The following is a 17213-nucleotide window of genomic DNA, read 5'->3' as shown; positions in this document are numbered from 1 at the left end:
TATATTATATTATATTATATTATATTATATTATATTATATTATATTATATTAGAACATTTGTTATTAGGAATAGAAATACTAAGTATTCCTTAAGACGAATAACTCCATTATGATGGGGATACTTAAACAGTGCCAAAAATTGTATGTTTGAAAATACCCATGTATATGATGCTTTCAGAGCAAAAATTAACAAACGTTAAGAAAGTTCCTTCACACACTTTCCTCACCTTTGTATTATTTTAGTGAAAATTATTCATAAATGGCCATTTGTAAGTGTGTATGGTTGTCTTCACTCTACTATCCCTAAAATGAAATTTGCGTAACCAACATTGACCACTTGTGGTGAGAAAGAAAAAGTTTGTGAAATGCAGTGGATAATTCACATTTTTAGAATTGTCAATTAACATCATACTTTAAGTGAAAAATAAGGTTATGGATAAATTTTGTAAAGAATCTGAACTCCTAAATCTTTGATATATCTGTTCTAGTTTAAGTAAGGAGATGACTAATCATGCTTCTATCTCTCTGCATCATTCAGTAGGACTTCACAACCATAGGAACTCTGCTAGTGTGATGAAACGTGTTACACCATCCTGGTGACTTCTGTGATGCCTCTTCTCGGTCTAATTTTCCATTCACTATGAAAGAAGGTAGCATATGACAACAAAATATGTTGTAAAACATATATTCAAGGCTGCGCTGTATAATTCATAAGTGTGTGTGTGTGTGTGTGTGTGTGTGTGTGTGTGTGTGTGTGCGCGCATTCTGGAAAGAGCATGGTGGTGAATGTTTATAATTCCAGCATTGTGGAACTGAGGCAGAAGATACCCCAGGCTATGAGACAACGTGTCTCAAACAAAAATGAAATAGAAACAAATTCATACAGTATTCCAAATGCACAAATAGGTTCTGAGCTGTAGGATTTTCCTTTGGGGCGGGGGGGAGCAATTTAGAACACAGACTCGATACAGTATAGCTACATTAGGGATCTATACAGAGAGAAAAATTTGACCGGGGCAAAGATGCTGAACTGCAGGGTGAGGATTGTTATGTAAAAATATGTGACTCCCTGGCTGAAGATTACATGCCAAAATAATCTACCTTATTTTTAAAAGTATATTCCCAAAGGTTAAGCTAAAAATAAAATATTTATATTCCTCTGCCTGGTTCCCATTTCCCCTAACTGGTTCTACTGCTGGCCTGTGAAGGAGGTCCCTATAGCAGCTTAATAAGAAACTTCTGGGTATTGTTAAAGGAGGAGCTGCTCATGGCTGGCTGTTAGTTTTGTAAAAAGCATGCAGAGCAAACCCCCAAAACTCCTACTTTGTTTTGCATAAGACCTCAACCCAACTAACATCAACACAGTTAATAAAAACCGTAGTCACTGTGTAATATTCAGTTTGTGCTCTAACTTAGCCAGCTGTCCCTTAAATATGCTTTCCCAAATGTTTGTCTAGCAGGACCCCGTCAGAAGCATCTACTGTAGGGTTCCTCTGTCCAGCAAGCTGGCCTGCCATCCTGAGTGGATTAGCTGTGCTGCAGACGTCCCATAGACACACTCGACTACTGCTTCCTCCTGGAAGCAATTATTCATCTTTGAATATTTCATTTTGTTTTCCCTGATACCATGTCTATAAAAAGACAGGATATGTGGAGAAACAGTTTGGATGGCATTAGGTCATTGGTAGTTACATTATTTAGTTGAAAAGCAGAAAGCGTGACTTTGTGTTTAACATTAGAAACATATTTTCCCCATTTGGCCTCTAAGATATGTCCCATAAAGCAGTTATTTTTAAAAATAAGTTAAACATTCAATACATTCGGGGAATTTGGTTTTCATAAACTTATAATATATATTGTGCTCTTCAGTCCTTAGGTTTCACACCTCTCCAAGCTACTTCAAGGGATTTTTTTTTGTTTGTTTGTTTGCTTGTTTTGCATCTGATTACACATTTCTGAGAATAACATGACAAATCATGTATTTTCTTGACATATGTCTTTTTGCATACTCCTGTACATACTGGGTGCTCACTGCCATGATTAGGATGTGGTTTGACTGAGATCCCAAAGGCTCATGTGCAGCATAATGGGTCTCAAGGTTCTGGGTAGTGGTGAATCTCTGAGAAATGAAACTGCTCAGAGGGCAATTAGAATACAGGGCACCACCCGTGGGATGGACTAAAGTTGTCCGCAGCAGCTGTGACTCTCCTGGGACTAGGGTGGTACTGAAAGAGTGGGTTGTGAGGACGCTGATCTGTCCCGTTGTTGTGGACATTTCTGTGTAAGGATGCTTCCCTTTTTCACTTTTCTGCCATGTAATTCATCTAGTAGAAATCTTGCCAGGAGCTGAAGAGATTTTGGACTTTAGAATTCCAAAACTGTGGGTTACACCAAAACTTTCTTTATAAACACAGCATATTTTCTTACAGCAGCACAAAACAGAGCAATGAAAATATCCTTTTTTGGTTCAGGGATGAGACCTTTATTAGTTTCAAAGAGAAGGAAGTATGTCATGAAAAAGCAAATTAAAAATAACTTGCATGGTATTAACTTACATGTAACATTTCCTTATATATTTTAGTTAATTAATTTGGAATTTTTGATGTTTTCTGTTTCTTTTTTAAATAAAGGTATAATAAAAATCAATCTAGGAAACAGGATTGTAGATAACATGTGTCAGGTAATTTCTATCATGATGTAAGTCCCTTGTGGAGGGTTTGTGAGTATAATTCCTTTGTTCATCTTATCACATAATTAAAAAAATATCAAGCCTCTCAGGTTAATTCTTCAATCTGAATTATTTTCTCAGGGCCGTTAGTTGTATAACACAAAACGTAAGTGCAATATTAATCTTTCTTCTCGAATTGTTTGGACTGAGAAATGCCCAGAAGACAAGTAAAGCACGTCTTTGGGCTTGGCTCTGAGAACATTTCTAACAAAGACTAACTAAGAGAACAAGATCCACCTTGAATTGGAGTAGTGCTATCCCATAGGCTTGCTGCTGCATTGAAATCCAAGAGAAAAGAGGGAATTTCCAAATAATGCAAGCAAAAGCATTCTCCCTCTCTGCTTCTGGGATATGTGAAATGAGCTCCTCTGGGCTGACACACTATCCCCACCATAAACAGAAACCTCTGAGACTAGAAGTCAAAATAATTATTTCTTCTTATGATGCATATGCTATCTAACCATAGAGATAGAAAGTCTGACTAGTCAAGCCGATTTTCTTGACTAGTGAATATTTCTGAAAATACTTTTTTTAAAAGAAGATTTTTAGGTAGTTTGTGCAAGAAATCTGAAAAGTTCAGAGATGCAGGATAGAAAAATCTATAGATGGCTACAATTTAAGCTTAACAACTGATTATGGTGGGAGCTCAGAAGATGGGAATGCTGACATGATTGACAGTACTGTGGCTTTCAGGCTTCAGATGGATGTGAGCGCTTCTGTGGGAACTGCAATAAAGGTCATTTATATTAAATTGTAACAAATAACTTATCTATATTTTGTCCTCCCTTGAGACTTTACAAGACAGTGTTGCTGTTGAGTGATGAGCTAATTAATTTGGGTGAGGAACTTGCCGGGCAGTCCATCTTTACAACAACATCATCATTACTACCTGTTTCTAGCCAGGCTTATAGTGCAAATTAGGAGCAAAGAGCAGAAGACTTCTGTACTTTGCTCTGACAAGTTGGTACAATGGACTGTGACAAACATTGTTTCTAATTTTACTCTATCTTTCTTCCTATGTGATGTATTTGTGTATTCATGTATGTGGTGTGTGTGTGTGTGTGTGTGTGTGTGTGTGTCTGTTTGTGTTTGTGTGTGTGAGTGATATGGAGGCCAAGGTTTGACTTTGACTGGTTTCCTCAATCATTCTCCACATTATTTTTCGAGACAGGTTTCTCACTGAACCTGTGGCTTATCTAGGAGAACACACAAATTGCTTATCTAATACCAAATACTAGCCAGAAAAGCATATATATAGGTAGCATTATATATACTGAGCAGGTTGTACTTATGCATTTAGGAATGCATGTGTATATGACATATATGTATATGTATATATATATATATATGTTTGTATACAGATATGCATATCAAAATCAATTAATGGAAAAAGAGGCATGAATTTGAAAGCAAGCAAGGAAGGGTATGAGAGAAGGTTTAGAAGGAGGAAAATGAAGGGGAACATGATGTGATTATATTTTAATCTCAAAAAAAATAAAATTAAGGATAATATTTTATAAATTCTCATTATTTAAAACTTTAACTTTGGATTTTCATTCCGTGGCGTTCATTTCAATGACCAGAGTAGAGCTCTTAAGTATATGCACACGTATGCTCGGCATGTTCAAGAATAATGCATGTGCATGATTGACATATGAAGGTTTAATATGTCAACATTAATGGTTAGTACATACTTAACTAAGCATAATTGTTTGGGGAAATTTTAAATGCTTAAAAGACCAGAGAAAATATTTTATGTAAAATTGGTAGCAAAACTCATGTAGATATTTATATTACTTGAAGAAACAAAAGATCTGACAGTGACCTTAAAGGGCATTTTAATATTTAATAATTTACTTTTGCTACCATACATGGAATTTTAAGGTACAGATAGATGATTTGCTGTATACACTTTGACTACATATGTAGGCATGTATACACACATATATATTTTATATATGTTTGTGTGTGTGATCCTTACTTTGACAGAGGTTTCTTCTGTTTACTGATCATTTATAGACCTCTGCATTTCTTATCTTTTTAAAATGGATGTATGTGTACCCTTCTGGTTTTTGTTAACATTATATGAAATGATGGGTTCCGTGATGGCCTTTCCATACATACATATCACTGGACCTGTACTGTCCATAGCTTCTTCTCCCATGCAGGTGTATAGGGGGAAAGCTGTGCATAAGATTCCCTTCAGTCTCCAGTCTCAGGAAAACTTGGGAGCCGTAGACTGCATCATGGATGGATTGTAGATAATGACTCTAATCAGGTGTTGGTTCTAACACTGGAACATGGTTATCCCAAAGCCCAAATCCTCTGGGACCTCAAAGATGCTCTGTGAACTTCTAGGAGGACCTGAGTGAAGGGCTGAATTATCTCAAGAAAAAATGTGACAAGAATACTTTCAGTCTTTCAGACATGGGGTGAAGCCTTCCTGTGTGAGAAGAACAAAATTTCATTGCAAAATGGAGAAAATACAATCCTTCTGAAGGTGTGTCAGAGAGATAGGTAGCCAACTGCCTGCTGCAGTTCTGAAGAAGATAGAGACCATACCTAGAAAATGGATGGTGGAGATAAGGAGATTCCAAACCTGAGGCATATGCATGCCGTCTGGTAGATTCTTGCTGCTTCTTGTAGAAAAATGTGATGGGACAGAGATAAACTCAAGGTAAGAGCCAAACAAGTCAAATCTTGAAGACTGTGAAACAATCAGCCTCTCACACAGCAAGCAACACCGAAATGACTCTGGAACGAACAAAGACTCTGGCTCGGGAAGTCAAGAGGGCCACTGTTGAAGCTTTTGTGAGGGCCACAGAAGTATCAGAAGCAAAGCCCCAGAATACTGTTCACCGAGAAGAAAGACAATCCATCAAATAATACTAGATTTCTAGAGAGCCGAACATATCGTACCTCCGGCTGACAAGGAACTGTGAGACAGCTGATGTTTCACGTACACCAAATGAGGCAATTGTCAATAAAACCCACGGGAGACTTCCAAAGCCAAGTAAAAGGACCAAAGGCCTCATCAGATGAGGATGGCTCGGGCTCCTTAGACTCACCAGCAGGAAGCAGGATGAGAAACCAAGCGACAGAGATAGACCACCTTCATGAAAAGACAAATGGAAACATCAGGGGACAGCTCATGAACACATGCTGCTAATATGTATTGAGAGGTGTAGAAAATCAGCGGGTTAAAGTACTTAAAGTTACTAAAAACAGAAGGAAAATTCAAAGCATGGAACCCGGAATTTAGCCGGCAAAGGTGCAGAGCCACAGGGACCCGTTTCCAGACCTTGAGACTATCAGAGAATATGCAAAATCTGTTGGTCAGGGTTTCATAGTCACAGGAATCTGTGACCCCAGCCAATGACTGTGTCTAGCTGTGTCCAGCTCTTCCTCCGTCCTCCTCATAGAAGATGTCCATGTGAGCTACTGTTATTATATCTGCACCAATATCAAGAGGCTATTGTTCTAGTGTAATTATTTCTCGTTTTACTTTGGAAATGGGTACACGACTAAAGTACTGTAGTATCTTTAGTGCTCCATATGTGTAATCATGTGTCCATGTCCATATTGTAAAACCATATTATACTGTGTTAGGGCAGAGTCCAACGTGGGAAAGGAGAAAGAGAAAAATGAAAGGGGATAGATAGATAGATAGATAGATAGATAGATAGATAGATAGATAGATAGATAGATAGATAGATGGGATATGGAGTATGATGAGTTAGGGTTAGGGTCGGGTTGGGGTTAAGGCTTGGTTAGTAAGAACTAGAAATAGTGAAGGAAACCTCTGTGAATATTCATCAACAGTCTTCCTTTGGCTATGCCATCCATTGTTCTGTAATTTCCCAGGCAGCAATTATGTGCGTTAAGAAATTCAGGCTTCATGGAAATGCAGCTACCCTACGTGTAATTTCATTGTTCTTATTTGTGTTGGGGAAACATAACCTTCAGGTCTTGGTATGATCTGGTCTTAGAGAGTCCAGTTGCTCACAGATACTTCAAGTGTGTGCTAAATAAATTTTATAAATTTTATAAAATTTTCTTTTTTTTTTTAAATCTTCTTCCATGCAGAATTTGAAATTTGAAAGAAAAGGACTCAGCCAGGACATCCCCATGTCATCTTTGAAGAAGGAAAAAGCATTTGAGAAGTATGTTCCTTTATGTTAAGAGGGTGTATATGTTAATGGGTGTATAGTAGTGTACCCCTAAGTTGATTCAACTAGAGGGTCAGGCTTTGGGTAACTATACCCCCATATCATCCTGGGATAGATCAGTATTTTTTCATCTTCAAGATGTTGGAGGATGGGCATTCTAGCCTGGCTGCAGTACCTGGGGCCATGTTTGACTGATCTCTCAAAAAGTGTTCACATTCTTGGGCCAGTATAGGAACTTCCAAGCTGTGGGCACAGCAGTCGCTTTGCCCCCTGTAGGTGTGTGGTAGGAGTCAGTTTTCAGCTGGGATGGTCTCATTTGGAACACCAGTGTCTACCCGTCCTGTGTGTCCTTGAACAAGGCTGTCAGCATACTTCACCATCAGTATCAGTTGCCTGTCCATGAGGCAGGAATGATAACCCCCTGTTGGGTCTCCAGGGGCTTGATTGAGGTGAGGAAGAAAGTATGTCTGAAAGAGTTTCTCTCAACGTGCTGAACACTCAGTGTGCATCACTCTGAGAACATCGGTGGTTCTCAGCAAGGATGAATGTCACCCCGATTTTGTAACTGTAGTGACATTTTGATTATGGAAGCTGGCATTAGGTAGGTTGTCTAGGCGTATTCAGTGAGCCAAGGGCAGGATCCCACCAAATAGCCCTGAAGTACACTGAGCAGCTCCCACAATGAAGAGTTACCGGGTTAAAAATGTCAGCGGTGCTGAGGCTGAGAAGACCGCTGTGTATACAAGCTGTCTCTTTACCGCTACGTCCCTTAGCGAGTGTTCTGACTGCACTGCAAATAGTGCAGAGTGGAGCCCGTCTCTCTGAGAAGGCTACGTAGTGTCTGAGACACTCGCCACACAGTCAGGATTATATGTCACTAAGGTGTCATTTCTGTACTCAACTAAAGACCAGCAGAACATGGAATAGCATCCCTTCCACGCCCAACGTTTCTAATGATAGGGCTTTGTACTAGGGAAATTGCCAGGGAAGTCTGTAAAACTTTACATGTCGGAGAGCCAATTCCGGGCTAATGTGCAACTGCAAAAATAGGAACTAACCTAAACAGCCAGCAATAAAAGGCCATTTAAATAAATTACAGTTGATAGAATTAAATGCTAGAGACACCTAAAAATCTAACTGTAGCAAATAGAAAAGTATGTATATAATGTACCAAGTAGAAAATAGAAGTTATAGTATTTACAGCATTGGTTTTACTTTGTATTAAAAATAAATAATTTATGTTTCTAGTCATGAAGAATAGAAGCTAGTATTTTACAGAAGTTATATCTAGTCTGTAGACTAGTGGGGAGGTTTTAACAATACAACACAGCACATAAACAACCAGATTTTTGTAACTGCAGTGTCCACACATTCACACGGCTACAAAGTATTTGTAGGAGCTGGAATGACAGGTCAGCGGCAAAGAGCAAATACTGCTCTTGCAGAGAAGGCTTAGGTTTAGTCCCTATTAACCACATTGGGTGAGTCAGAATTCACCTGCTACCCAAGCTTTAGGTCGGTGGTTCTCAACTTTCCTAAGACGGCAACCTTTTAATATAGTTCCTCATGTTGTAGTGACCCCATCCATAAAGTCGTCTTTATTGCTATTTCCTAACTGTAATCTTGCTACTGTTATGAGTCATAATGTAAATAGCAGATACGCAGGAGATCTCTGAAAGAGCTGTTTGACCCCCAAAAGGGTCATAACCCACAGGTTGAGAACTACTGCTTTAGGTGTTCTGACACATTCTTCTGGGCTCTGGGGACACTGTACTCACATGTACATACCCACACATGTACACGTTTAAACACATAATTTAAAAGGAAATAAATCTTAATAAAAATAAAGTATTTGATAAAAAAATTAATAAACCCAAAATATATCCTGAAGATGCACGGCTGTCTCCGTCCCTCCCATCACTTCTCTATACCACAGAGCACAGAGGCTATTTGCATAGACTCTGCATTATATTCACTAGTGTAAGTCAGGTGGAATTGACTTTCCCTGTAAGGAAGCCTGTGTGTGTCGGCTGGAGGCAGACACCACCCCATTGTCAACAAAGCTCTTGAGCATCTCTGGGTTTCAGCATGTGGGAGTTGGGTTGTCTCTTAGAACTTGGCTTCCTGTGTGTGTGGAGAATGTTTGTACACTCATCATCATGAAGTTAATAATGCTTGACCAGAGGGCGAGACAGGAATGATGATCCACCTTGGGTCTTAGAGTTTTATTGCTGTGAAGCAACTCCATAACTATAGCAACTGTCATAAATGAAAACGTTTAATTGGGTCTGGCTAACAGTTTCAAAGGGTGAGTCTGTTATTGTCATGGAGGGGAGCATGGCACCATGTAGCTAGACATAGTCCTGGAGGAGAAACTGAGAGTTCTATGCCCAGATCCAGAGGCAGCAGGAAGAGAGAGTGACATTGGGCCTGGGCTGGGTTTTTGAAACCCTAAAGTCCACCTCCAGTGAAACACTTCCTTCAAGAGGGCCATATCTACCCAACAAGGCCCAATCTTCCAATAGTGACAATCCCAGTGAGCCTATGGGGGCCATTTTCAATGCTTTATAAGAGCTTGAGTCAGCAACCTCTGGGTATCTGCTCCCTTGTACTCATACCTTTTTAACTGTCAGGAAATAACTTTTAAAAAACCCTTAATTACAAAAATGTGTGCTTGTTACCAGAGACCATATTTTCTTTAGTTTTTTTTTTCTTTCAAGTGATAGTGATAATAATGAATATAGCATCTAATTATTCAGATTAAAATTTTAGGATATTTCTTAGCCCCTTGTGATTCTCACCAAAGGAACAAAGAAAGAAACTGAGGGAAGCCATATCATTGCGGTTAATATAGAATGCTTGATGTTTGCTAATGAAATCTGTTTACCTTCATAACTGTATAATAGGGCCATTAAAGACAATAGATACAGTAGTTTAAAAGTAATAAAATTTACAACAAAGTGTATTTAATTTGAAATTGAATTGCCAGCAAATGGGTGTCCTAATGAACCCCTATGTCAATGCAGATCTAACCACATTAAGGGAGATAATTTGTATCACAGAAACTGAATCAGCAGTGAGACCCCAAAAGACTATTCTTCTGGTGGGGGTACAGTCATTGTCACAGATGGCCCTGCTGATGGAATTAAGCTTTAAGTCAGGAGAAGAGGGAGATAAGATCCTTCTTAATTCAAATGCGTTTGGGAAAGCAGGCAGATGATGTCAGGATTTGAGAAGTAAACAAACAAAAAAGTCAACAACAAAGAAGAGTCTTGAATAAAGGGAGTACATATGAATAAGAGAGCAAGGGCCTGTGGAACTTTTTAAGGAGAGAAATGGATATGGATCTGGATCTGGATCTCTGGCCCTGGCATTAAAGCCATAAAATGTTTATGTCATATCAGCTAAGCATCTATTTTAAATAAACACCTTTTCTCAAGGTTTCATGAACAATTTGTAGGATCAAAGAAGGATGGATAGAAAAATGAAAAGACAAAAAATTTTATCAGATATAGATGGCCTTCCATATCTGTGGTTTCAACTATGCATTCAGCCCCTTAAAGATGGAACATACAGTTAGATTTATGATGGCTTTAGTCCTAGTGAGCCTTAGAGAACGTTTGCTCTGTTGCTATGCTCTAGAAACGATGGGACATAACAGCTATTTAATATAAATTTTACATTCATGAAGCATCCCATTAATAAACCATCTGGGGCAGTGATTCTCAACCTCTGGGTCCTGATCCCTTTGTGGCTCAGGTGACCCTCTCATAGGGGTTGTCTAAGACCATTGGAAGACACAGATTTCACATTAGTATTCATAACAGCAGCACAATTACAGTTATAAAGTAGCAACAAAAATAATTAAAACAACATGAGGAACTGTATTAAAGGGTCGCAGCATTAGGAAGGTTGCCACTGCTCTAGCGATTATTTAAAGTATAATCGCTAGAGTAAGAAGTATAGCTAGGAAGATGGCCCAGGGGTACCGAGGACTTGAAGGTCTTGTGAAGGACCAGAGTTCACTTCTCAGCACCGACATTGAGTGACTCAGAGGTACCTGTGACTCTAGTTCCAAGATATCTGATGCCTTCTTCTGACCCCCAAGGGAGCCTGCAGTTAAAGGCATGTATATGTACGTGCTGTATGTGCGCACAACGTTAAAATAAAATGTTGAAAAATATAATATATGTGTGCATAATTTGTGTATATACTATGCCAGGTTATGGACGAAACACGAGCCTCTGTGGATTCTGCTGTTCATGAAGAGTCCCAGAGCCCATTCCTTTCAGATACAGGGAGACAACTGCATTTGACTTCCTGGTTATTTCTGAAACAATTGGCATTTTAATTGTTGAGAGCTCAGTACCTTATATAGCACAACACCTGTAATGTGGTGCTCATTTAAGCCGTAGTTGATCCAAGAAAAACCTCAGACTGAACTGTGAATCTGAAAGCAAAGGCTTTTCTTCATGCCTCATTTTCAATATCTTTTCTTTCTTCTCTCTCTCCCTTCTCATACCTGCTGCAGAGCTCTGAGCCAGCCGTGCACTGCAGATGACAATCCTCATACAAAGGGAAGTATCACAGAGCAGTGCTCATTTCCAGAAGCGAGGAAAGAACCCCAAAGAGCAGAAGGAGCTAGCTGGAAGGTGGGCACTCTTGCTTGGTTTCTCCTGATGCAAAATCTCAGATGATGACCTATATTGTGTGACTGTCCTTAACTCTTCATTTTCTCATAAAGGGTTCTTCAGAGCTTGCAGGCCTTACCAAATGTGTTTGATGCCAATACTATGCTAAAACACAGGCCAAAAACCTTCCATGGAAATTTTGGTGGCATTCCTCAGCAGAAGGTGCCAGTATGACCAGAGTCAGTGACAGCTATACTAGGAGGTAGGCTTGCCACCAAGCAAGTGACACAGGCTTGAGATTTGATGAATCTTCATTTCCCCTTCTCCTACTCCGCCTGACACACGCTTGATGGAGGTTGTAAATGCAAGAGAGATTGTGGTATAATTCCTCAGACTGGCATTTCTGCCCCCTAGTCACCATTCGATTATCTTCCAAATTGCTGTGTTTCAGAGAGATAAAGATTCTTTATGGCTTGCTGACTTGAAACAACCACAAGAGCCGGCACAGAGATGACTAGGCGGCCATGCATAGTAATTCTGTTGGTAAATGACAAAAATCTTTGTTTGTATGACATTTCCAAAATTACTGCACAAGATGAATCTAAAACACAAAATGTCACATTTGGCATGCAAAACTATCACAATATATTTCAGTATAAAATTCATAGAGGCGTTTAATTTAGAATGTGCTTAATAACTCCGTCTGCCTGCATCAGTAATCCTGCCTTGAGGTCTAAAAAGATTGTCTTATTTATTCAGATGGTGTTAATTTTTAAAAATTTTTGGAAACCAAAATATTAAGGTTAAGTCTTTGTTGTTAATTAAGATTTTCTAATTAAACCAAAAATAATTGTTATTCTGATTAGTTTTTAAGTATGATTTGAATGGAAAAACAAAAGAAACTGAACAACTTTTTTTTTTGTCTACTTAATTCTAGGAACATACTATCTGTATGGAAATTTACATTATCTCAATAAATTCTAGGCAGGATTAATAAATCTTTCTCCTGTCAACTATAGATTAACCTGGTCATAGTGGTACTACTACCCTGGATAGAAGAGTAACAAGCTCTTAAAAATTATTTGTGATTGAAGTACAAAGTACCAGTGAATTCTTCAAGGTTGAATTATGCAGGGACTTGTGAGTGAGTCTAGAAATAAAACTTAATGACATCTAAATTCTCAACAATCCTGCTTCAGTGTTTACTTAATCCGAAATAGTAGTTCACTAAAATCATTAATTTGTATAAACTTCTTGAAAATAATTGAACATGGAAATGGCCTGCTCCAGTCACTGTGAATGAAGCAATGAAATTTGAATGTCCCATTAAAATGCTCATCCCTGTCTCAGTTACATGCCCTGGGCTGAGATTCAGACCTTGATTTTTCCCCCTTCCTTGTCGTGGGAGGGCTCTCAGCCGAAGCCTGTGGAGCTAGCTGACAAGATGAGACTATTTTGGATCAGGCAAGCTGTGAGTCTGACATGTTTTGCAGGTCACTTATCGATGTGGCATTATTATCTGTGGTTAGTGGTGTTTATGAGTGTAACCTTTCTCATGCCATGTGTGAGGCTCGCTGCTGGGGTTTCCCATTCCCCAATATCTTAGCAGGCATGCTGTGTGGGTTTTAGAAGTGTTGGATTCCAGCTAATTCCATCTTACTATAATAGATTAATGGTTTCTGATGTCACAGCTTATTAACATACCACGCCTAAACACTAGTTAAACTTTCCCTCCCATCATCGGGGAGTTTGCTTTTTGACCTCTTAATTATACATTGTGGGCCCTTGTCTGTTATCATTGCTAATACCTGACAATTACAGGTTGAGTAAAAATAATTGTCTCCCTTTTTTACCCTCTGAAAAGCCCATTGTTGCTAATTGCTTGGTTTTACCCAGTTCCTGTGTAATTCAAGAACTCTGCCTTTTATGTAGGGTGAGCAGTCTCAGTTGCCTCGTCTACAAATACAGATCAGATGTATCAGGGGCCTCAAGGACAAGGCCCCCCAAGGCTCCTATCACCTTAGAGTGTCTCTACTCAGTCATCTGGGGAGTTGTGTTTCACAGTGGTGTCAAACATCGCAGCTGAAGACAAGAACACGCCCAGTTCATCATGGTGGCAACTTTTATGACGTGGGGCTATATTTCCACGAAAGCCTTTCTGTGGTAAGCTGACCTTCTGTACACACATACAACTTTGCACTTAATTAGATTCAGCTGTCACTATCTGTATTCCATCCCTCTCTGTCCAGAATCAACCCACTGTAACCAACACAGAGGATCTTATTCATAAAATCTTCCCTGGTCACATCACATTCACTTACTCAACAAGTGTTCAATAAGCTGTCTGTGTATCTGTGTGTCTGTGTATGTATGTATGTATGTATGTATGTATGTATGTATGTATGTATCTGTCTATCTATCTATCTATCTATCTATCTATCTATCTATCTACCTACCTACTACCATCTATCACCTGTTAAATCTATCCTATTCCAGCTGCTATCACATGTAAAGACATGTTTGGTCCTGTGTCCTTTATCTGTCACGCACGTAGCATGGATTCTTGATCGTCCTGTTTTCAGGCTTTCTCAGGAGACAACTCTGACACAGCGTACTGTGCGTGCGTGGCACATCCATATGTGCAAGGCACCCAGAAGTTGGAGGAACTGCAGAGATCGATCATAAGCGATGGGTCATACACCACAGGCCACGCTGACTGTTCAAGCGCATTCTGGAGGGGCGAGTGCTGGAAGAAAATGTGGTGGGTGGGGCCAGAAGTGATCTCAGAGGAGAGGAGAGCAGCCGGTTCAGAGAGAAGCATGTACAATAGAAGCGGAGGAGGCAGGCTCAACTTCTTCAGAAGCATCTGCTCTAGACAATGGTGTCTCCCCGCTGGTAAAGTGTAAAGGGAAGAAGAAGAGTTAATGAGCCCTAGAAGCCCAGCTCATACTTCTGTACTAGGGGCATGGCACTGACTGATCACAACAGAACTGTCTTTTACCCTATTAATTTGAGTCATTATAAAAATTATCAGAATCGACACTGGTGCCGAGGAATGAGGTTTGAGGAGAAAATATTATTTCCTACCTGGAAATAGAGTCACACATTTTCCTTTTCATTACATTAACAGACTAGATGTGTTAATGGTAAGTACCCCCTCCTTTTTTTTCTGTAACTAAGAAACAACTTCATCACAAACTGTGAAGATGGAAACAAAAAAGCCGCAAGACCAAACCATTAGACAATAAATGCCAAGTACCAAATGATCACTCTGTCATTTAGAGGTAGACAGTGTCTTTTATAAAAACAGTCACATGAGAACAAGCAAGCATGGCCCATTAATCGAAGATATGCTATGCCTGTGTGTAGCAGAAACTCCAAACACGATAGAGCTGACTGAGGTAGTAGCCATGTTGTCAAAAGCTGCTTTGAAACAGGAAGGAAACACTTGAGGAAAATATTTAATGGCAAAGGGACCTTGATTGACAGGATTAAATGGAAGGACCAGCCAACCGGCTACTACGGGCCTATTTGGAAGATGGGTACAATGAAGCTGTCTACCATGGGAGTGTGAAGAAAGATATCTTGCCAAAGCACATCAGGAATCAAATAATCCCCCTTCATTGTTGCTGTTGGTAGCTTCATTGTCTTTGGTAGCTAAACCCATAAAACTGTACCCCGTGGATTCTTCTTTTAATTAATATAATAAGTGCTTATCTTATATTTCAGACAACTTTCAAAGTAATATTTGGTTAAGAACAATGTAGGTTAACATACATTTTTTTTTCTTCATTAAATTATCCCAACGACCTTGTTAAGAAGCATGGGGTATATGTATGTGCCGGGTTTTATTCTGGATTGGTTATGGAGATGGCTTTTCCCCTTGGGAAACCACCAACTGCTGGTCGTAGGATTTGAGGACAGGTACCAATAGGCATCAGGCACAGTTCAGACCCCACATTTGACTCTTCATTCTCTCTGTAGATTAGAGAAAAATTTCAAAGATGTGGAAGTAGTTAAGAAAATGAGTAATTTTAAGGGGTCTCAACAGCAGTGCTCTATAGTTAGACTCTTTTGGTACATTTCAAGGTGCTTTATTTTTAAATTTAAATTTAAATTTGTTTTACATTGAGACGTGCTATCATTTGTTTTTATTACTGGCGTTTGTTGGGGGGGGGTCCATTCTCTCTCAAGTGTCCGGTAAAAATGCGAACTCTGGATGCAGGAGCCTCTTCTACTTCTTGTTGGCTTTGGAGAGGCTATTCTGCATGAGCTGTTAAGTGACTGTAATGGCGCCATGTGTGGAACAGTGTCCTTTGGCGTTTGAGAGACTTGATCAACTGAGAGGAACTGTTAAGCCTTTGAGACAGTGGACCCTTCAGAGGCAGGATGAAGTGGGAGGCCCTTAGCTTACTAAGGGTCCATCTTTGAAGGGGACTGTGGGCCCCAGTCGCTTCCTCTATTTTTGCTTCCTAGTTCACGAGGAAAGTCATTTGAACCATGCCTTACATTTCCACCCTGATATGCTGCCTTGTCAGAGGTTGAAAGCAATGGATAGCATTGAAGTTGGACCAGAACTTACTAAATACAGGCCAAAGTCTTTATAAACTAATTGCCTCGGGTATTTCTTTTCAATGGTCCAGTGCTGACTTATACACAGGGTGGGCCCTGGGCAAAGTGCCAGTAGGAAGAGTTGGACCATGTAGGTCAGGAAGGAAGCTCGCTGCAAGTTAAAAGAGTGAGGTAGCAAGGATTCTTCACAGAGTTAAATGCTGCACTGACTCTGTAAGGACAGGCTGGCTATTCCTGTGACAAGGAAAGCATCCCCCCTTCCTGCCAATCAGAGTGGGAAGCATCTTGGAACAGTTAGAAGAGCAGTCCCAAGTTTTCTGCATGTGTCACAAAGCAAAACAAAACAATATAAAACAAACTCACTTCTTTCCACAGCCAGGAATCACCTCCTTCCAGCTGTGCTCTTTAGCAGGCTGAGAAAATAACGTTGAATTGTGTCCATCCTAAAATCCACCCTTAGCAAAAGCTGAACTCTAAAAAAAAAAAAAAAAAAAGCACTAGGTTACTTCCTATTCAGTGTATATAAGAATAACACAACACTCATGACAAAAATAAATAAATAAAAACAAGAAAAAGAAGAACACCCAAAACAATCAGAATTTGACAGGACAGAGACGTCATGAGAGTCTTTCTGCTTCCAGAATTTGAAAGGCTGCTGCCTGAAGAAGTCTCATTTGCTCTGTCAGTCTCAACCCCGAAGCATCAGCTTTTCTCATTAAACTCTGCCTCCTGGTCTCACTGCTGTGGTTTGTAGCAGACTGACAGTTAAAAGCAGCGAATTTTCAAGCAACCTACTGTAACGTTATTTCATTCACTTACTTACTTATTTTGAAAACGAGTCCCATGTAACACATGCTGGCCTCCACTCATAGCACATCCTCAAGGTCAGAGGAGGATGACCTTGAACTTCTGATCTCCATCCCCTGAGGACTGAGATTACGGGCCTGTTTCACAATACCTGGTCTATGTAGTACTAAGGTTTGAATCCATAGCTTTTTTTTTCATGTGCCCTACGTACTCTACCCGCTGAGCTATACCCTCAGCAGTAGCATCATAGTTTTCTAATAAAAATCCATTCAGAGACATAAAACTATGCCTTTGGTTTGTAATTA

General features: G+C 39.6%; 1 protein-coding gene across 1 annotated transcript in view; it reads left to right on the top strand.

Annotated features, from left to right (window-relative positions):
* The window catches only part of LOC129667446 (uncharacterized), a gene marked incomplete at its 5' end in the record, with an annotated part of 278923 nt that overhangs the window by 65779 nt on the left and 195931 nt on the right, over positions 1-17213 (top strand). Inside the window, 3 exons of the mRNA XM_055595096.1 lie at positions 6816-6892; positions 11430-11550; positions 13462-13692. Of these exons, the coding sequence (XP_055451071.1) occupies positions 6816-6892; positions 11430-11550; positions 13462-13692 (429 nt within the window). The remainder of the gene's footprint in view (positions 1-6815; positions 6893-11429; positions 11551-13461; positions 13693-17213) is intronic.

Source organism: Psammomys obesus, unplaced genomic scaffold (genome assembly GCF_907164565.1).
Source record: "Psammomys obesus unplaced genomic scaffold, mPsaObe1.curated_primary_1811, whole genome shotgun sequence".
Classification (NCBI taxonomy): domain Eukaryota; kingdom Metazoa; phylum Chordata; class Mammalia; order Rodentia; family Muridae; genus Psammomys; species Psammomys obesus.
This window is presented reverse-complemented; position numbering and strand designations above follow the sequence as displayed.